We start from the raw sequence: 21,056 nt of genomic DNA, 5'->3' as shown, positions 1-21,056 counted from the left end.
TCATCTCTGGTCTCTTCTCTCTCATCCCACACGTATTCGTTTCCTATGGCTGCATAACTAATCACCACAAATTTGGTGGCTTGAAACAACATACAATATTATTCAGCCATAAAAGGAATAAAACTTTGATAAATGTTACAACATGTTGGACCTCGGCATAAACATCACGCCTCGTGAAGTAAGCCCAACACAGGACAAATATCATACAATTCCACTGATAGGAAGTATCTAGACGAATATAGAGACGGAGAGTAGAAAAGAGGTTACCAGGAGTTGAGGAGGGGGAGAAGGGAGTTATTATTTAATGGGTAGAGTTTTTGTTGCGATGACGAAAATGTTTCAGGCATAGATAGCAGGGATGCTTACACAACATTATGAATGTATTTAATGCCCTGAATAGTACACCTAAGGAGTCGTTAAAATAATACGTGTTGTTATGTATATTTTACCACAATAAAAACACCAACAACCTACGCATTTATTCTCTCAGAGTTCTGGAGGTGAGAATTCTGAAATCAGTTTCCCTGAGCCAACCACACAGTGACAGAAGGACCACACTAACTTGGAAAGGGTTGGGGACAATCCATTTCCCCGCCTTTCCAGCTTCCGTGCTGCATTCCTCCCATTCCTACACCCCTTCCTCTACTTTCAAAGCCAGTAGCATAGCACCTTCCCTCGGTCTCCACATGGCCTTCTTCTCTGTAGTAAACTCTCCCTCTGCCTCCATCTTACAAAGACACCTGTGAGTCCATTCGGCACCCATCCAGATAAACCAGGATAATCTCCCCCTCTCAAGATCCCTCCTTAATCTCATATGCAAATTCCTTTTGCTGTATTAGTAATATCTACAGGTTCCAGGAATTGAGAGTCGTGTATCTCTGGGGGCCATGATTCAGCCTACCACACCTCCCTTCCAATCCATTAACAAGTCTTGTGGATTCCACTTTCACAACGTATTTCAAATGTGATCACTTATTTCCACTTTCACTGTCATCACTCCTGAACCAGCATCATCTCCTCCTCCATAGACACTTTCCACACCCCCGTCACGGAGCAGTCTAGCTTTGCTCTTGCCTACAACAGACAAAGCAACTCGACCGACATTCAACACAACCTACTCGCATAATCACATCCCTGCCCGCCTCTCCCATCTCCCGCTATCCTCCAGCCACGAAGATCTGCTTTCCGTGATTCATACACAGCAGGCTCTTTCCTGCTTCTGCATCTTTGCTCATGCTGTTCCCTGGAACATTATTCCCATGGCCCTTTACATGTCAGCTCCCTCTCATTCCCAGGCCTCAGTGCAAACAAAGCAATCCTTCCCCATGACCGCCCCCATTTTCCTCCCCAATTCCTTTCTATCACATCAGCCTGCTGATTTCATTTATGATCCTTAACGGCAATCTGTAATTATCGTATTCACTTACTTACATCTTGTCTATTCCCCAATACAGGCACAGCAGCAGCAGGGGAGCTCCGGTCTTCCCAGGGACCCAGGCTGATATAGCCCCCGCCTTCCCAAATACTGCCAAAGCCAGAGGGGAAGAGAGAGCCCTGGAGGGTCTCACACCAGCAGTTAAGTGCATTGTCTGGACGTGACACCCATAGCTTCCTGTTACCACTCATTGGCCAGAACAAAATATGGAAACTTTCAACCACGGGGGCCAGGAAGCACAATCTTACTGAGTGATCAGACGGAGAAAAGCTGACATATGTGGCAAATAGCTCTAAAGACCACCACAGGGCCTTTTACAAAATGACCCCAAATAACGTTTCCAATGTCTTCTCCCTACACTCCTCCACCATGGCCCCCACTAGCCTCCTACCATATTGAACTGCCCGTTCCCTCAACACACCATGTCTTGTCATACCTCCAGTTCACACTGACTGGTCCATGCACTTGGGACGCTCTTCAAAAATCACTACTAGTCTGACCATGGAGTAGTTTTCCCTGCTCTTGAACTTCACATAAATGGGACCATACAGTAGGTACTCTCGTGCCTGGCTTCTGTTGTTCAACACAGTGTCTGTGAGTCTCATCTGGGTTACTGTTGTTCTGTGACTGTGTAGTAGCCCACTGTATGACTATACCCTACTGTACCGTGATTATGCACTCATTTTCCTATGTATAGCCTTTTGGGGGATCTTCAGTTTGGGGCTTCCATGAATAAAGTTGTTACAAATATTCTTTTGGAGGCAATACATGCTCATTTTCCTTGAGTATAAGGAGCACATCTGCTGGGTCCTTACGTAGATGTATGCTTAGCAGTCATCGAAGCTGCCAGTTTCCAAAGTAGTTGTACCATTTGACACTCCCACCAGCAGTGTATAAGGGTTCCAGTGCTCCACATCCTTCCCAAAACTTATTACTGTCAGTCTTTTTATATCTGACCCTTCTGGTGGGTGCAGAGTTGTGTGTCATGGGGGCTTGAATTTGCATTTCCGTGTAAGTAGCACACACTCATATGCTTACTGGATAGCATGTGTCTTTCCTTTCAACAAAGTCTTCCTGTGTGTGCAAGTCACTGCGGCAACGGGAAATAAACAACATCCAAGCTCTCGAAGATTCTAAATCACTGTCTTGTTTGTGCAACTTGCATGCTTTTGCTTTGGGAAGGATTTTCTTTAACATACTAAAAATCGAAATAAATATACAGGCAAACCACCACTGCTCTGTGGAAAATCCCGAATAAGGAAATATAACGGATCAGACACCAAAGAAGGGGTGGACACAGTTCAGGAACACTCATTCACTCAGCAAGTATTTCTTAAAAACACACGTAGGCAGGGACTGCCAGACGCTGAGATTCAGCAGAGAACAAGCTAGACACCTGCCCTGGCCTAACAGAGCTTTGCATTTCAGCCTCCTGTGACAAGATAGCACGCTCACACTGTTGGTGACTGTTCTCTGTCTTCCACCCCTTCTAGACTGGGAACTGCATGAAGGGCATGGTCCAGGTCTTGTCCATCTCTGAGTCCCCATGTCATATACTGAGCACCTGGGGCATGCGCAGATGAAGGATGTGTGTGCTCAACCACTTTGTTGACTTTATAGATGAAAAATAGGAGATAGAAGCTTAAGAATACAGATATTGCACCCAATTTAAAACGTCGCAGCATTAAAATGCCAACCCAATATCTTGTCCCCGTTTCAGGACCTTTCCACTCATGTGCTGCCTCACGTTGTAGTAAGTTCCAGAATGTGCTTTATAAAAAAGCCCACGTCCTGTCTTGTCCCACTTCCTACACGCCAAACAAAGTGGCAGATTAAAGTCCGACCTCTCACTTCAATTTGAATCTTACCCATCATAGATTTTCACAGAATCTCACACGGTATTTTTTTAAAATTCTAAGCATTCTACAAATCGTGATGCTGAAAACTTAACTGCTACTGAGGGATGCCTCAATAGGAAAATAACACGAGTCTCAACCCATGACTATTTCATTCCCTGAAGATCACTTCCTCACAGGCAGGTCGGCCACGTCCGCGCAGTCCACTCAGACATCTTGGTCCCCACCACCTGAAGGCCTCTTCTCCGCATTCCATTCCCTGACAGCTGGCTGCCCGGAGACTTGACAACCTGGTACCGACTCCTCCCTCAACCCCCCTCCCATTTCTCCAGCTTATCTCAGCTGTCAGAGAAGAATGCAGCCTCCGGCTTGTACATTCCGGCTCCAGCACTTAGGGGAAGAACCCTCAGCAGAGCTGTCTGGCATCTGGAAAGCAGGGCAAGGGCAGCCGGCTGAACAGTCACCTGCCGCCCGGGCCAGCCCCCCTCGGCCCATCCCAGGCTGTTGCAACTGTGAATAGGGCTGGACAGGACCCCTGGGGAAGCACTAATTCTGGATCTCAGGGGCAACCTATATTAGGGGTATTTATTTCTGGAGTTCTGGGGATAGGATGGGGGATCAGAAGCCAGAACCCCCAGAAACTCTGCCCAGGGACCTGATGCTCATCAGGTGTGTTCACTTAGCCATACCTGTGGGGAAAGACCTACAATGCTGATGCCAGGGCAGGTGAGACTGGTCCACTATGCAAATGAGCCCAGAGCCCAGAATAGAATAACTAGAATCAGGTCACCCTTCCTTCTCACTGGATTACTGGGATTCACCCCTGTGACCTTGGACAAGCCAATTTCCCTCCCTAGGGCCCAGTTTTCTCCCTCGAAAGTGGGCAGGGAAGGGTGGAACCAGACAGGTTGTAGAGGCGCTTTTAAGGCCAAGAATCCACAAGTTGGATTTTGCTCTAAGTCCAGAAAACAAGTGTGGCCAAGCGTATAATTAATTGCTGGCTCTTTTTTTTTTTTCCCTGCAGGCTTTGGTTTTACTAACACTCTGACCTTGTGATCTACTTCCATGACATCTTTCCTCCCCAAATCCATGAGAGTGTTGGGAATCGGGGCTGGAAATTTCTTTGTGACTCAATTCTCTCCTTCCACGTCCACCCCCACCCGCACCCCCCATACCCCCTGTCCACCCTCCCCTGAGCTCTTTCGATGCTGAGATGCTGGGGGGCCTGGGAATTCGATGTTTACCGTTTTGAGTCCTGCCCCATCCACTCCCGGGCACTGCAGAGGACATTGTGACTTGCTGAGTACTCTTCCCACTCATTTGTTGAACGTTTCTCCCGAGTGCCACATTCACTCCCGGGCCCCAGGGCTACTGAGAATAACAACGTGGCCCCATTCTCAGGAAGTTTAATGCACGTATTAAGGAGAAGCCTTGCCAAACCACCTGATGGCGGTTAGCCTGGGGCACCTGGGAGAGAACACCAAGGGAGGGCCTGCCTGGGCAAAATCTTGAAGGGTTGCTGATGCTGTCGATGCCCACTCATATCAGAGCTGCTCAATCCATGCTCAGGACAAGCCAGGAGTGTCAGGGAGTTAAAGCCACAGGACGAAGCCTCAAGTCAACAAGAAGCAGAAGCCAGTGGGTAAATACCCCCAATTCCTCACCACTTCATCCTGAGGTGTGCTTCACACAGTCTCTCAGGGGGTCCCGCTCATTAACACAGCCGCAGTGCCTCCCCTTCCCTGTCTCACTTCCTCCCCCCTCTCTGTGTTCCTCAGGGGCGCCTCCCAAACTACCTGCACCCAAGCCCTTATCTCAAGGTCAGCTCTTTTCTTTTTTTCTTAAGATTGTATTTATTTATTTATTTGATAGAGAGAGAGCACAAGCAGGGGGAGCGGCAGGCTGAGGGAGAGGGAGAAGCAGGCTCCCTGCTGAGCAGAGAGCCCCATGTGGGGCTCGATCCCAGGACCCTGGGATCATGACCTGAGCCAAAGGCAGACATTTAACTGGCTGAGCCACCCAGGCGTCCCTCAAGGTCAACTCTTAAGGTGTGGAAGAGTGAGTTTAAATGGAGAGTCAGATGGTCAAGGCAGAGAGCATCTCGGCAGAGGGAACCATCTGGGTAAAGTGATAGAGAACAGGACATGGCGTGGCATTTGGCGTGGCATGGCAAAGTGGTTGGTCGCAGGGCTTTGTTGTGGGGCCTTAGCACCCTTGTCCAGAGGGGACAAACACTTCGGTTACCTTTTCCTGACCTCCCAGAGGTGCTGGAAGAGAAGAGGTTGAAGAAAAAGGCCAGGGGCTTCCTGAGAGGAGCCCAGTGTCCCTGCCCAGGTGTCTGCCTCTGTCCTGGGCATCAGGGGTGCAAGAAGTTGGCTCTGTTCCTTCTGAAAATGAGCTGCTCAACTATGAAAAGAAATTTCCCAACCGTCCCGGCTGCTTGCATGATTTGGGTCTATCTAAATATTTGGAAAATGTTCTCTTGTGCTTATAGGGAGTATTACATGGTCAAATGCTGAGGCCTGTGGGAGGCAGTAGAAGGCATGGTTAAGCCAGACAGACTAGCTAGTTGTGTGCTCCAGAACCTAGGCAGCCCCTGTGAACCTCAGTTTCCCTCTCTGTACAATGGGAATAATAGTACATGCATATGGCGTTAGGCTCTGACTATAGTAGACATCCGATTTTAAAAAGGTGGCAGTGCCGACAAGCTGAGTGTCCCCACTGGGGCAAAGCCAACCAGCCACCTGGGCAAAACCAGTAAGCAAGCTCTGCCTTGAAGGTCTACCACCAGCCTCCCCAATTCAAAAGCCCAACTGGGCAGCCCACCAAGGGTGTGTCTGCTTGGGTTGGCTATGACAAGAGCAAACCAGATGGCTGAGCTCAGCCATCGGGTCATCCTGCCCAGGCCAGGCCTTGGCCACCACTGGTGAGCTAGCCAGCAAGCCGCAGGGACAAGACGTCGGCTCAGAAGGCCTGGGGCTCTGGGCAAGTGCAGGGAAATGACCTCAGTGGGGTTTCTCAGCCCCCTTGCCCCACTGGTGTGCAGACGAGCACCCAACATTGCTCCCTGGGATCCTCTTTATAGGCTTCCCTGGGGGGCCAGCTTCCTTCCTCTTCAGGGCTCTGTTTCAGATTTGACCCCTCTCATCTGAGAGCCCCGCCTGTACTCCCCAAACCCCTGCTGGCCTAGAGGGTAGACCTGGCTGGATTAACTCTAAGAGGAGGTTGGCAGGAAGGGGCTCTGGGGCCTGGGCCCTGGGCTTTCTGGACAGTGACTGCATTGCCCCAGACAGGGCTGTACAGAACACGCCTCTCCCTGCCCCCACCCGGGGCAGATGAAGGAATGCTGAGCAGCAAGGTCCCAGGCCGGCACTTAGACTGTTATTTTGAGGCTTTGGGTAGAGAAGGCCTCAAAGAAGATCCCAGTGGGACTTGCAATTATCCAATTAACACAACATGCCAGTTACGAGGTGTCCTGGGGTTCCTCAGGGCTGCTCAGATAAGGACTGACAGGAGGAAAGATCCACGAAGTTCTGGTCCTTGTCTGTATACACAATGCTGGGGACGATTAACCCCTGGCAGTGGCGGGAAGGCGATGGGGGTGGGAGATGCAGATCAAAGGCTCTCAGACAAAACGACCCGTCTTGGAACTCTGGGGGAGGAGGGCTCTGTCTGCGCTAAACAAAGCACATTTAACATCAGTGCAGCTTCGGGGAGACCTGGGCTCTTGGTAGGCGGCATCAATAGCCCCAGCCATGGGGCAGCAATGTTCTTTCTGCATTTCCGCCCTCTTTATCTTCACAAGATAAACAGAGAGACACATAGCCACACTGTCACCAAACTGGGTCCCAGAGAAACCAATCTAATCATTCCTGGGAACGCCTGGATCTGGTTTTGTTGCAGGATTTCTCTGCCTACGGTTCTTGGTCAGGCCGCTTCGAAGAATGCAGGGGTAGACCAGATGCAGAGTGGTGGGCAGCAAAGCAAAGCTTATTGAGTGATATAAAGCTCCCAGAGAGGGAGGAGGGCCCAAGCAGGTTGCCTTCAGTGTTTCTAAGGTGAGGGGTTTTTATGAGCTGTTTTGTGGAACTATCCTAAGCAATCAGGGTGCGCTGAGTTGTGCCAATCGGGGCTTTGGTCACGTACCTGTCTACCTATTGGTTCATGCTCACCTGCTGATGGGTTTTTTTTGCTGACATCTGGGGGCTTATGTCTTAATTGTCGCTTGCCCGTGACAGGGACAAATGCCTTGTGATTGTCTTATTTTAGGACAGAAGTCATTTCTGCAAAGGCTGCAAAATGGAATGTTAATGCTGTTTTCTTTTAGCTGTCCTGACTCCATATTTTCTTGTTGATGACCCTGGCCCTGACTACCTATCTGTCCAACTAACTCCTGACACTTTGAGCCTGCCCCTGCTCCCAGACTCTTCTGCGGAACCACTCTCCCGCCACTTTTTCCTCTAAAACTCTGCAAGCTTTCCTCTGGACTGGAGTGCTTTCCTCCTTTGGGAAAGGGGGCTTCCTCCTCATACCAGCTCATCATGCAGCCTTCAACCATCCCAGGAAGTGGGAACCACCCAGCAGGAGGATCAGATTCCTGGGACGTGACAGTGCCGCCTCTCCCTCACTGCACCCATTAGCCCTCAGGACTCTCCTTGGCCAGGGAGAGCTGACTCCCTCCCTTTGTCAGGCCCTGGAAAGGCAGTGCAGGGAGAGGTAAAGACGGGGGAGGGCGGGATGGAGGTGCCAGGCCTAGAAAGAGGCAGGCCTAGGCCCAGTCCCAGAGCAGGGGAGGAAGGAAACAGGCAGTGAGAGTGTTGGCTAAGGACCACAAAGTCTTGGTGGGGAAGGAGGGGCTGCAGGGACTGGAGTATCTCAGGCCCTCTCGGTGGGTGGGGCCAGGAGCAGGGATACCTAGGAAACAGGCCTCCCTCTGGAATTCAGAGTTGAGCGGCTAAATCACGGAGCTCTGGAACCTATAAGATAGTGGACTGTAAAGGCCCATCCAGGGGTTGCCACACTCCAAAAGGACAGCTTAGGGTGAGTATGACATACTGCCAGACGCCTGGACTCCTGGCCTCAGTTTCCAGGATCCTTCTCATTGTCTTGACCCCCAACTAGCAGGAGAGAAGCCCTTCCCCTGGAGCCTGGGTGCTTGCTCAGAAACCTGGTGGTCAGCAGAGACAGTGGGGTAGAGGAATACACACCTGCAGAGATGGGGCCACAGGAAGCAGTGACCTCGAGGCCAGGCCTGGTTGGAAGTAGCTTTGCAGCTCCCAAACTAGCCCATGGCTTTGTGATCTACCCCTACCTGATCTCCCAGCTGCCCTAAGAAATTCTGGGGACTCTAGAAACTCCATACCTAGAGCCTTCGGCCACCCCTCCAGGGCCGGGCTGACCTCAGGGGCCCTGCCTTTTGTTGGAACCAGCCTGTGACCAGGAAACGCTGGATTCCAGGTTTCCAAGTCTCACAGCTTTCTGGGGGCTCTTTTCTTCCCAAAAGGCAACCCTGAGGGCCCTCTCAAGAAAGCCCTCTGAAGAGAAAGTTCAGCCCTCAGAACTCATTTTAAAATATGACCTGCAAACCAGGTCAAATGCAAATCGGACTCACCTGTGGCTGGGCAGGTCTAAGGGGAAAAACTGAGGCAACTGAGTTTTGTTGGAATTGACAGAATCTTCCGGAAGCCCCATGTTTCTATTCCAGCAGAGCTTCTCCTGCCTGAGGTCATTCACTGGCTCATTATTAATAGACGTTTCTGGAGCCGCGTCTGTGCACCTGGGGAAAGTTTACAGCAATAAAGGACACAGTCTCTTCCCTCCAGAAGCTCATGCAGTGGGGAGAAGGGAGGAGGTTACTTGGAGGTTCAGGCTGGAGGGGACAGATGAGGGACGCCTTCTGCAAGAAGCCACCTGTGGATGCTAATCCGCAAGTGAACTAGAGGGAAAGGCATGGCTGGGGGCAGGAACGGCAGGAGGTGCCACAGGAACGTCCCCCCCCACCCCCACCCCGCCCTTCAGGAAACATCTAGGGTCTGTGCTTCTCACATTTGCCCCTTCGTTCCAGGGTTGCTGCGGACTGAAGGGGCTGTCCCGCTGTTCTCTCCCCAGCCACGCACCATGTGGTGGGTTCTGCTGCCGCTGCCCCTGCTGCTGCCCACCGCGCTGCGCCCCGGCTGGGCAAGGCCCCACCAGGAGAGGGGGCCTCTTTTCCGGCTGACTCGGCAGGACCCCTGGGAGAGCGGCACCGGCAATGCCACGGGCTCGCCCTGCGAGGGGCTGCCCGCCGCGGGAGCCTCGACCTTGAGCCTCGCGAACCGCAGCCTGGAGCGCCTGCCCGGCTGCCTGCCGCCCGCGCTGCGCAGCCTGGACTGCAGCCACAACCTGCTGCGCGCCCTGAGCGCCGCCGAGCTCGCGCCCCTGGCGCGGCTGCAGGTGCTGACGCTGCGCCACAACCGCATCGCCGCGCTGCGCTGGGGCCCCGGCGGGCCGGCCGCGCTGCACACGCTGGACCTCAGCCACAACCTGCTGGCCGCGCTGCCGCCGTGCGCCGGGCCCGCGCTGCCCGGCCTCCGCTCGCTCGCGCTCGCCGGGAACCCGCTGCGGGCGCTGCAGCCCCGGGCCTTCGCCTGCCTCCCCGCGCTGCGCCTCCTCAACCTCTCCGGCACGGCGCTGGGCCGCGACCCCGGCGCGGGCATCGCCGACGCGGCCTTCGCGGGAGCGGGCGGCGCGCTCGAGGTCCTGGACCTCAGCGGCACGTTCCTGGAGCGGGGTGAGTCCGGGCCTCGCGGGCAGTTCGGAGCCGGGCTGGACCGGCGCTCCCGGGGCGGGGCCGTGAACTTCCTCCGGGGCGGCGACCCGGGCGCCTAGCTTGCGCCTCGAAAATAACCCCACCTTCCATTTCCAGAGCCCAGGGGGCCCGGGTCCGAAGGGCCACATTGGGGTTAACTCCTGGAGGCGCAAGAGGTGGGGACTGTTATTACGCAGCTCTGCTTTACTTAGGAGGGAGCCAAGGCACCCACAGGTGAATGTCTGGCCCGCGGTCTCCCAGCTCATTAAGGGGTGGCTGCAAATCTGAACCCAGGCCCTCGGGGCCCAGAGCCCAACCTTAGCCACTCTGTTCTGCTACCCAGCAGAGCTGGCAAGTGCTTATAGAATGGGGAAGTGGGGGCATCGCTTTGGGGCTGATTAATGAATGAATTTCGCACCAAATACACCACCGATGAATTCATTGATTTTTCTACTTGGTTTGGCTCAAATTGTTTCTGTGAACGTTGAATCTTCAAACAAGACATGTACTTGACATGTTTTGACTGATTCACAAGGTTGGTTTTATTTTTTAAAAAACACTATATATGCCTATAATCACCTGTTCCACCGCAGACAGGAAAAAAAAAAAAAAAGCGAGAATGGAAAACAGTGAAAGTGGCACATTCTCCATTTGTCCGGAGAGCCACAAAATTAGGTTTCTGGGCCTCACCCAGCCTTGCTCCTCCTCTCCTCCATCCTTGCCTCTCTCAAAAATGTCTCCACTTCTGGTAGCCATCAGAGTGAAGTCTGGGGTATTGCCCTGTGGAGTTTAACAAGAAGGTGGGCAACAGTGGCCTTGGAGACAGTGTCCTGGGTTCAAATCCCCGCTCTATCCCTTCCCAGCTGTGTGGCCCTGGGCCTGTCCTTCTCCTCTCTGACTTTGGCTGCCCCAGGGCTGGAAGGAAAGGAAGGAAAGACCAGTGGGTCTCTGAGGGCTCTTCCAGCTGAAATGGTCTATGCTTCCGAGATTCCCAAAGCTGCTGAGTGCCCACGCTCAGCAATGACCTTTATGCTCACCTTGTCCCTCTCATTCTTTCCGTGATGCTGTGCTGGCCTCTCGGGTTTGTGCCTTGCTGGGTAGTGGGCAGTTTCCCCTCTGTCTTTCAGTGCAGTCGGGGTGGATCAGAGACCTGCCGAAGCTCACAGCACTCTACCTGAGGAAGATGCCCAGGCTGAGAATCCTGGAGGGGGACATTTTCAAGATGACCCCCAACCTGCAGCAGCTGGATTGTCAAGACTCCTCAGCACTTACCTCTGTCCACACACACATCTTCCAAGCCACTCCTCACCTACAGGTCCTTCTCCTCCAGAAGTAAGTGTTTTCTAAGACACATGTGAATCCCATAACTGATTTCTGCCCATTACACTAAGTTGAACACCTGTAACCATTTTGCAGCACTAACCAGACCTTAATTCCTCTCTTTCTGCTCCTTCGCATCCTCTCTGCACTTCTGTTCCTCCTCATCCTTTGGCTGATATCTTAGTTGGGACCAGAAAGTCCATTAGCCTAATAAGCATGCAACTCGGTTTGTCCAGAGTAATAGTAAAACTCCAAACTCTCATGCGTATAAAGTTTCCTTTAAGCCCAGGCTGAGAAACTTGCAGTAAGAAGAGGGGATGAGGCATCAGGTTCTTCTCCATTTCTGGGTCCATCTGCTTCCCTCCAACCCACCCCAGGGATTTATGCAGTTCAGCCCTTCCGAAGTTTGAATGGTCTAGGGAGGAAAGGTGAGAGGGTAGTTGGGACCCAGGGTCGGTCCTTTCAGGCCTGGTTGTCCAAAGTGTCATTGTATCCACTGTCCTCATCAAGAGCAGTTCCTGTCCTGACTTCCACAGGAAGGCCAGCATCCCTTTGAAGATGACCCCAGGCCACCTCCTTTCCTGGGGGCCCACATCTGGGCCCCGGGAAGCACCTTTGCCCCATCAACACTTTCAAAGTAGCCACTCCTCTCATTTCTCTGCTAGCTCCAGCCACAACCAGAGCGTTCACTCTGGGGTTTGTCATGGGAGAAAAGGAAACAGAACGTGCAGAGCACTTGGCTCAGTGCGTGGCACGTGGTGTGTGCTGTACCATCGGTGAAGACGATGTGATGGCTGTGAAGGTGATGGGGATGATGATGTTGGTAGTGATGGTGAACTGGCGACAGTGATGGCAATCGTGATGATGGTGGTGGTGGTGGTGATGTTGGTGAGAGGGATAGCATTCTCTCCGGCTCAGACTCCTCTTCTGAGCTTCAGACTTGTATGTAAGGTATCAGGTGCGGAGCCACACTGCCCCTGCTCAAATCCTGACCCCATCCCCGGTCACACACCCTGTCTCTGCGGACCCCAGGTTGGGAACACTTGCGATCCAGTCACCACATTCAGCCAAGAGGTCAAAGTCATAATCTGATTGAGTCCCCTGCCAAATGAAAACCTTGTAGTGCCTTCCGGGGCCTGAAGGAGAAGGTTTAATCCCTTCTGGCTCATCCTAGCCACCCGCCCCCGGGCCCGTACCACCTGTGCTCCAGCTGGTGGGGGGAAGGAACCAGCCACTTGCTTTCTTGGTGCTCTCAAGCGTCTCCATCTGCCCTGCTGGACGCTCTCTCCCCCTTCTCAGCCAGGCCGACTCTTGCTCTCCTTAGCTCACCCACAGTCTCCCCTGGGGGGCTGTGCTAAATACCGACTCATGTTCGGCTGCCCTGGCACGGCCAGCCCCCACTGGTGAGGGGATGGGCACCTTTCTGGCTGCTGCCAACCAGGGTGCCCAAAGCCCTCCATGGCCCCCTCCGATATGCAGGAGGGAAGGGCAGTGGCTCAGCGAAGAAGTGAAAAGAGGTTATTTCGGACAGCAAGTGAAACTTCTTTCACACTAGGGCTCTGTAAGTTCAGACGCAGAGACACGCAACACACCAGGATGTGAGCCAGGCCCTCCCGTACCTCCATGGAGGTGGTGATTCGACTTGATTTTATCACATGCAAGGTGCACTGGTGGCAGAAAGGGCCACAGGATAAGGAAGGGACTCATGTTCCTTATATGTAAAATGAGCGAAATGTTATTCTGTCAATGAATTGTCATAATGATGTCAGTGAGATAATGAGGGTAAAGCCCTGGGCAATGTTACCTGCTCAAGAAGGTGATAGTCCTTTCCCTCTCCCCCTTCAGGCAAAAAGAAAAGTATTTCCTTGGCATGCTGGAGTGCCAAGTAAACTCTCGTTCTAAGATATCCACTCTAGCTCCGTGAAAGCTGCTGAAAGCAAGCATGCATAGATGTCTTTACTCCTATGTGTGCATTAAGTTTCTGTATAAATAGCACACACATATATCTGGTTTTCCAGAGGGGACAACTGTCCGGTCCCCACCACCCCAGAGTGTTAGAGCAGATCTGAGAAGTGGGTCCGTCCTCACCTGGCACATGAGCATCCCCCACAGAGCAGCTGGGAAGGCAGATGGTTCCCAGGCAGGTGGAGGAAAGCCAGCCTTCGGTCAGAAGAAACCTGAAGGTAAAGTGCAGCTCCTGTCGCTCAAGACCAAGTATAACTGAGTATGTGTGAGGAGGCCAGGGGACTCAAGGAGTTGAGAAAGTTGAGGCCAAATGCTCTGTAAGACTCCAGAGAAGAAAGAGCCGTGCATTGGGAGGGGACCCGCCATTGCTGGGTGTGCTAGACCCTTAACAAAATGGCCCCAGTCATTCCTCCCTTCCTTGTAGACACACCCCTTTGCAATGTGACTTTGCAGCTCCTCTCATCAAGAAGTGGAGTCTGTTCTCCACCTCTTGAACCTGGACTTGGCCATGTGACTTGCTTAGGTGGGACATTAGCAAAAGCAACGCAAGCAGAGGCTTGAAAGCAGTTGAGGATTGGAGTTCTCCCTTCCTGGCTGGTGGGGACCCTACCCCTCCACCACCACGTGCACTGGCCTGGGCTAGCCTCCTGAATGATGAGGAGTATGTGGAGGGAGGCCCAGCAAACCTAGTTGAGGCTCCCCATATGGGAGGCCATCCTAGATCTTCCAGCCCCACCCGGTCTGGCCCGGACCACAAGAACCACAGAATCATGAGAAAGAACAAATATTTGTTGTCATAAGCTACTAAGTTTTGGGGAAATTTCTACTCAGCAAGAGCTTAACTGATACACTTCAGCGAGGCATCTTCCAAAGGACTGGTGTTGAATGCCATCAACGACAGTTCAACTGCAATAGTACATACTCGAGAGTGTTCTCATGAATGAACAACTTCTGCCATTCCTTGTGACTGGTCTATAATAACAACATCTTACTTTTGTGTGGAGATGTACACTTAATAAACAGTTTCATTATCCCAGACTCTTTTTGATATAACAAATGGACAGGGGAGTATTGGCTCCATTTGATATGAGGGGCGATAGTGACTGAGTTGGGCTGGTATCTCCACTTTACAGATGACAAAAAAATGAAGTCTTAGGTCATTTAAGAGTTTTGTGCAAAGTAGTATCATCTAACTGCTAATAGAATGGTCTTGCAGGGACACCCCCATGGCTCTCTGGGAATAGTTCTGACTTGGTTTTTAAAGCCTGACTTCATTTTTTGCATTTCAGCTGCAACTTGAGTTCCTTCCCTCCGTGGAGCCTGCCTTCTTCCCAGGTCTTGTCCATCAACCTCTTCGGCAACCCCCTCCTGTGCAGCTGTGACTTGTCCTGGCTCCTCAGGGATGCAGAGAGGATTGTCCTAAGCAGGTAACACATTTACAAAGCAGATGACCAAGAGGTGGGCTGAAGTTCTCACAGCTTTATGGCTTGCTCATCTTGGGCAGGTTGGCAGTGTTGGGCAAAGGGGCCATCCCCCATGTCGTCACACTCAGGGTCCCCCAGTAATCCAGGCTCTCGGTTCCAGCCAGCCAGAGTGGCAGAAAGCATGGAGGAACAGACACCACGGTTTTAATGGGCCAAGCCAGGAGGTGTGGCTCCTCACTTCCACTCACATCTCATTGGCCAGATGTCAGCAAGCAGGCCATACCTACTACCAGGGAGGCTGGGAAATGGGGTCTAGTTTTGTGCCCAGTAGGAAAAAAAAAATGGGCTAAGTGAACACCTGGATTGTCTCCGCCAAGACAGTCTTATCTTTGTTCCATTTTGCGGACGAGCAGGTTGGGGCCCAAAGAGAGGAGGTGCTTGCTGAGGTTCATGCAGCTGTTGGGTGGCGGAGGCAGGATCCATCTTCCTCCAAAATGGTGGAGGTGGCTCTTAACTGCTGGGCCCCACTAGTGAGTCCCCAAGATGCAACCCGGTCTTCTGCATCATTCATTCCAAGGCCAGTGGGCTTACAGAGCTGTTGTGGGACAGGGGAAAAAGAAGTCCTTCAAAGACTTCCTGTTGGCCGTTGGCTAGAAGAGCTGTTTTTACAGTGGAGAGCCATGCCCAGGCTGGACACCAGGAGAGAATAGGGGCTGGCTGGGGGTACCTCTGTGGTGAGTACCCTCAAACCAGCTCCACTAGCACTTCTAGCTCACTTTAGGAGACACCTCCCCCCATCCTGTGCGTTTTTTTTCACGTCCCACCCAAACCCAGCTGTGAAGTGGGGATCAGTCTGCCCCCCATCCCCTTTATGTTACCTCCAAAGATAAGGACCCAGGCCCTTTGCAGTGAAGGGTCTCACTATAGTATTAATGAAGAGGTTGAGAGTGCAGCCTCTTCACACTTACTGCTGTTGATTTAGGCTGTATTACTTAACCTCTCTGTGCCGGTACTGCCTCATCTGTAAAATGGGGATAATTCTGGCTACCTCATTAGGTTACACAGATTAAATTAGTTGATACAGTAAAGTGCAAACAGTAGTCACTAGCATATGGCAAGGACTCAGAAAATATTAGCTAGTGTGAGTATTATTACTAGTACTCAGCCAGGAAGCAGATCCGTGACAACAAAATGGCAGACTATACTGGGAGAATCGGAACCACCATTCACAATGCCTGCCCTGGGTTTAGGTTCTGCCACTTGCTATCCTGGGCCGTTCGTTCCTCTTGCTGAGCTTCTGTTTCTCTCTCTGCCCAATGGGAACCACGAGGGAAGCCTCCTCCACAGGTTGCCCTGAGGGTCAGGGAAGTGAGGGACCGAGAGTGTGTAGCAGGTGGTACCTGGCAGACACGTTGACAGGGTTTGATGACAGGGATTGTCTGCACCGAGGACTCAAACACCTTCTAATTGGTTGGCTTCCCCTCTAGGGCAGCAGACACGGTGTGCGAACCAGCTCCAGGATCCCAAGACACCTTCTCGGCCCCTCTTTCGCTGACCCAGCTGCCCACTGTGTGCCATTTGGACCAAAACACCACCCTCCTCGATTCCAGCTCGCCCGACTCTGTTCCTTTCACCCAGACACCATCTACACAGGATCTCAGCACCCCACCGAGCACGGCCGCCTCCACTCCACCTGTGGAAGCTGGACAGAGTGTCACCAAGCCCCCCTCCCTCCCCGCGGATTCCGCCACACAGACTTCAGGGTCACACAGGGGCATCAAGGTGGGGACCGCCCCGTCCAAGGCCGTCTCCACGGCGGATTCCAGCAGCTCCGGCGCTCTGCGCGGGGCTGCAAGCACAGCGGGGACGGAGCACCAAGAACAACACGCTGCCGGGCTGGTGCGAGCGCCTCACGTCTCGGCCGCCTCCACCGCCTCGGCCCGCAAACACCCTGAGCTCTCCCCTACCCCCCGGAGCCCAGTGCGGGCGCCCCGGCCCGACTGCACGACACAGGCCACCCCGCAGGAGCCCCACCCGAGTCCTTCCGAGGGCGCGATTCCAATCTTGCTGTTGGACGACTCCAGTGAGGAGGAGGGGGGGCAGAAGGAGGAGGTGGGAGCGCCTCCCCAGGACGTCCCCTGTGATTACCAGCCCTGCAAGCACCTCCAGACCCCGTGCGCGGAGCTGCAGAGGCGCTCGCGGTGCCGGTGCCCCGGCCTCAGCGGGGAAGACACCCTCCCGGACCCCCCCAGGCTGCAGGAGGTGACCGAGACCACCGACACGTCGGCCCTCGTCCGCTGGTGCGCCCCCAACTCGGTGGTGCGCGGCTACGAGATCCGCTACTCTCCCGAGGGCCGGCCGGGGAACCAGTCGGTGACGGTGGTGGCGGACATCTATGCCACCGCCCGGCAGCACCCCCTGTACGGGCTCTGGCCCGGCACCACGTACCGTGTGTGCGTCCTGGCCGCCAACCGCGCGGGCCTGAGCCAGCCGCCGGCCTCAGGCCGGACGCGGGCGTGCGCCGCCTTCACCACCAAGCCCAGCTTCGTGCTCATCTTCGCGGGGCTGTGCGCCGCCTGCGGCCTGCTGCTCGTCAGCACCCTGCTGCTCGCCGCGTGTCTGTGCAGGCGGGGCCGGACGCCGCGCCCGCAGCGCTACGACACGCACCTGGTGGCCTACAAAAACCCCGCCTTCGACTACCCGCTGAAGCTCCAGACCCTCAGTTAGCTCAGCGCCCCCTCCCGCACTCGAACTGGCGCCTGTGCAGAAAAGAAGATACAGAGGGTCGAAGGTGACCCCGTCAGCTCAGAATGCCTCTAATTCCTGTGAAGCCAGCATTGTTCGGGCACAAAGGGAACTTGCCACGCAGTTTCTCGGTCCGAGGAACCACTGCCTTCCCTGCCTTCTACTTCTCCGTTCCCGGAAACGTTATAGTTCACACCAGACCACTTGCGTTGCGGCGGGGTATCCTTGTGTGTGACTTGGGTTTTTCAGCAGTCAGTGCCCCTTGGTGTCCAGTCGAATAGGTTGGGTGTGAAAGTAGGAAGAGATAAAACAGTTCACACAAGTCAGTCTCTTTTGCCTTATTGGAAGTGACATCCTCAGGTCAATTCAGGGAGGTTCCCTAGTGGTTAAGCTCTGGCTAAGGCACGTGGTATTCAAGCAATCAGTTCCAGCAGATTCTTAATCTGAGAACTGGGGATAAGGGAGAGCTACTGGTTGTTTCCTGAGGCTCTCCGGGTTGATTGCTTTTATTGGCAAAAAATGTGCCTTCTAGCTTGGTAGTTAAAACTGCAGTCTTCTGGGAACATCTGTGAAACACAAGGATAAGCTGTCCTTTTTAAAGTCATTGTTTACTGCACTTCTCCATAGTCTAGGTGGTCAAAGAAACTATGAACTCCTTTTCCTAAGAAAGCATAATAAGGTCACTTTCAGGATTTGGTCTTTTTAAAAAAGAGATGAACAAAAGAGAACCTCAAGGCTCTAGCTAGAGGCCAGAGCACTTTGCTCTCCATTGCATCAAACAGTGCCCTCATGATTTGTATCTGAGTGTGGACTATGCCTGCAGACACCCCTTTTCACTTGTATGCCAACTTTAAATAAGTGATTTTATAAAATTACAATGTGGGTCATATTTCTAGATTTACATTTTCTACATTAGTATTTATTTCACTTTTCTGTGACTACTGTAACAATTACTACAAACTGGGTGGCTGAAAACAACGGAAATCTATTCTTACAGTTCAGGCCAGAAAACCACAACCAAGGTATCAGCAGGAGTGGTTTCTTCTGAAGACTCTTGAGAATTGTTTCATGCCTGCCCTGGTGGCTGGCAGTCCTGGGTGCTCCTTGGCTTGCAGATAAATCCAATCGATGCCTCCATTGTCTTATGGCATTCTCTGTGTCCAAATTTCCCTTTTAAAAAAATATCTCTCCCCCATCTTTACAGAGATATAATTGGCATATAACTTTGTGTAAGTTTACAGTGTACAATGTAATAATCTGATACACATATATATTGGGAAACGATTATGAAAAGGTTACCTTCACCTCACATAGTTACCTTTTTGTGTGTGCTAAGATCTTTTAAGACCTACTTTCTAAGCAACTTTCAAGTATACATTAACTATAATCATTGTGCTGCCCTCTGGGGATCGTTAGATCTCCAGAACGTACTCATAACTGGAAGTTTGTACCGTTTGACCACATTCACCCATTGTCCCTCCTCACCCCCCCGCCGCCAAGAACCACCAAACTACTGCTGTTCCTACGAGTTGGGTTTTTTTGTTTGTTTTCAGATTCTACATAGAAATGGAATCATACAGACTTTGTCCTTCTCTGCCTTATCTCACTTGGTATAATGCCTTCAAGTTCCATCCATATTGTTGCAAATGGCAGGATTTCCATTCTTATGGTTGAATAATAAATATTACTGTCTCTATATATTTATACCACATTTTATCCACCCATCCATTGACATTTAGGTTGTTTCTAGGTCTTGGCTATTGTAAATAATGCTGCAGTGAACATAGGGGTGCAGATCTCTTCTTCAAGATGATTTCATTTCCTTCCAGTATATACCCAGAAGTCAAACTTCCCTCTTATAAGGACACTAGGCATTAATTAAGGCCCGCACAAATCCAGTAGGACTTCATCCTAACATGATTACATCTGCAAAGATCCCATTTCTAAATAAGGTCACCTTCACAGGTACCAGGGCCTAGAACTTGAACATTATCTTTTGGGGAGACACAATTCAACCCCAAACAGCATTTATTTGTTAAAAAAAAAAAAATCAAGGGGCGCCTGGGTGGCTCAGTTAAGTGTCTGCCTTCAGCTCAGGTCATGATCTCAAGGTCATGGCAACCAGCCCCCGGGTTGGGCTCCCTGCTCAACGGGAAGTCTGCTTCTCCACCTCCTTGTGCCCCCCACCCCAGGCTCATACTAATAAAATCTTTAAAAAAAAAAAAAAAAAGAAAAGAAAAATCAAGTTTGGGTGCCTGGGTGGCTCAGTCAGTTAAGTGTCTGCCTCGGCCCAGGTCAGGATCCCAGGGTCCTAGGCTCAAGCCCCGTGTCGGGCTCCCTGCTCAGTGGGGAGTCTGCTTCTACCCCTCCCCCCGCTTGTGCTCTCTCTCTCTCAAATAAATAAATATTTTAAAAAAAAACAACAAAACCCCCAAAGGTCAAGTTTGATTCCCACGTATCTTGTTTCCACAATGTGCTGTAGCACAAAAACCATGCAAGTTTGACCTGAATAGGTGTTTGAAGTTTTGAAAAGGCTTCCCAAAATTCTAAGGTGGATCCCAAGTTTCATCACATATGTAACCAAGAGAAATGGACTAAGCCATCTTTTAAGATATCTACCAGCTCGTGATTAAAAATTGGAAAGCAAAAACCAAAAATGGGACTAACATAGACTTCAGACGTAATCATCTCAACGCCTTTTTCAGCTCACTGTCACGAATGAATCCGTTACATGGAGGCACCAAAATGAACTTGTCATGCTTAGCTCCGTATGAATATACACTCTAACATGCCTAATACAATTCCAGTGTTTTGTAAACTAGAAGAATGCATGCTGTGTAACAGTCCAATATCCAAAACCCTCAAGAAACTTGTACCATTTTTCTATAGGTTGAGGTTTATTAACCAGAGCCAGATTAAGACCTTCATACTAAAGAGACTATGGGCCCAAGCCATAAGTAACTCCACATAGCATCAACACTGAACAAGGAAATAAACATAAAGAAATGCAAAATCCTAATTTTTCCCATACTTAATCTTGAGTTCTCTCACTTTATTTATTTTTTTAAAGATTTTATTTATTTAACAGAGAGAGAGGGAACACAGGCAGGGGGAGTGGGAGAGGAAGAAGCAGGCTCCCGGCAGAGGAGCCTGATGTGGGACTCGATCCCAGGACTCTGGGATCACGCCCTGAGCTGAAGGCAGACGCTTAACGACTGAGCCACCCAGGCGCCCCGAGTTCTCTCACTTTAAACCATTTTTGTGCTCCCACTTCACTAGTGCCAAGGCGTGTTCAATGCGCCTCTTGGATGGGAATTCCACCTCCATCCTCACCGCCTCCCAAGCCATGAACCTACACAGGGGGTTCCAGAAGGGGAGAATGGCCAGCCACAGGCCACCCTTCTCTTCCCTCACACCACCCTCCATCGGATTCAGTGACAGTGTCCTAGCTGCAGGCTTCAGTGCGTTTCAAGCCAAGGGCAACTCAGCTGCTAGCTGAGAACAAGGAAGCTAGGACCGAATGC

At 51.8% G+C, this 21,056-nt stretch overlaps 1 protein-coding gene across 1 annotated transcript; it reads left to right on the top strand.

Moving 5' to 3' along the window:
- Window positions 1–9,384: 9,384 nt before the first annotated feature.
- LRRN4 (leucine rich repeat neuronal 4) lies at window positions 9,385–17,934 on the top strand. The gene is made up of 4 exons (XM_026503042.4): window positions 9,385–10,060; window positions 11,206–11,410; window positions 14,653–14,790; window positions 16,275–17,934. The coding sequence occupies exons 1-4, from the start codon at window positions 9,409–9,411 to the stop codon at window positions 17,512–17,514; spliced, it is 2,235 nt and encodes a 744-aa protein (XP_026358827.3). The 5' UTR covers window positions 9,385–9,408; the 3' UTR covers window positions 17,515–17,934.
- Window positions 17,935–21,056: the final 3,122 nt, after the last annotated feature.

Source organism: Ursus arctos, unplaced genomic scaffold, assembly GCF_023065955.2.
Source record: "Ursus arctos isolate Adak ecotype North America unplaced genomic scaffold, UrsArc2.0 scaffold_16, whole genome shotgun sequence".
In the NCBI taxonomy this organism is placed as follows: Eukaryota; Metazoa; Chordata; class Mammalia; order Carnivora; family Ursidae; genus Ursus; species Ursus arctos.
Note: the sequence above shows the minus strand (reverse complement) of the source record. Positions and strands in the feature narration are given on the sequence as shown.

What these genes read in the sequence shown, in the direction of transcription:
- LRRN4 (XM_026503042.4), top strand. Translation starts at nt 9,409, where the DNA reads ATGTGGTGGGTTCTGCTGCCGCTGCCCCTGCTGCTGCCCACCGCGCTG. An exon ending in CGGCACGTTCCTGGAGCGGG is followed by an intron (nt 10,061 to 11,205) that starts GTGAGTCCGGGC and finishes TCTGTCTTTCAG; the next exon opens with TGCAGTCGGGGTGGATCAGA. An exon ending in CAGGTCCTTCTCCTCCAGAA is followed by an intron (nt 11,411 to 14,652) that starts GTAAGTGTTTTC and finishes TTTGCATTTCAG; the next exon opens with CTGCAACTTGAGTTCCTTCC.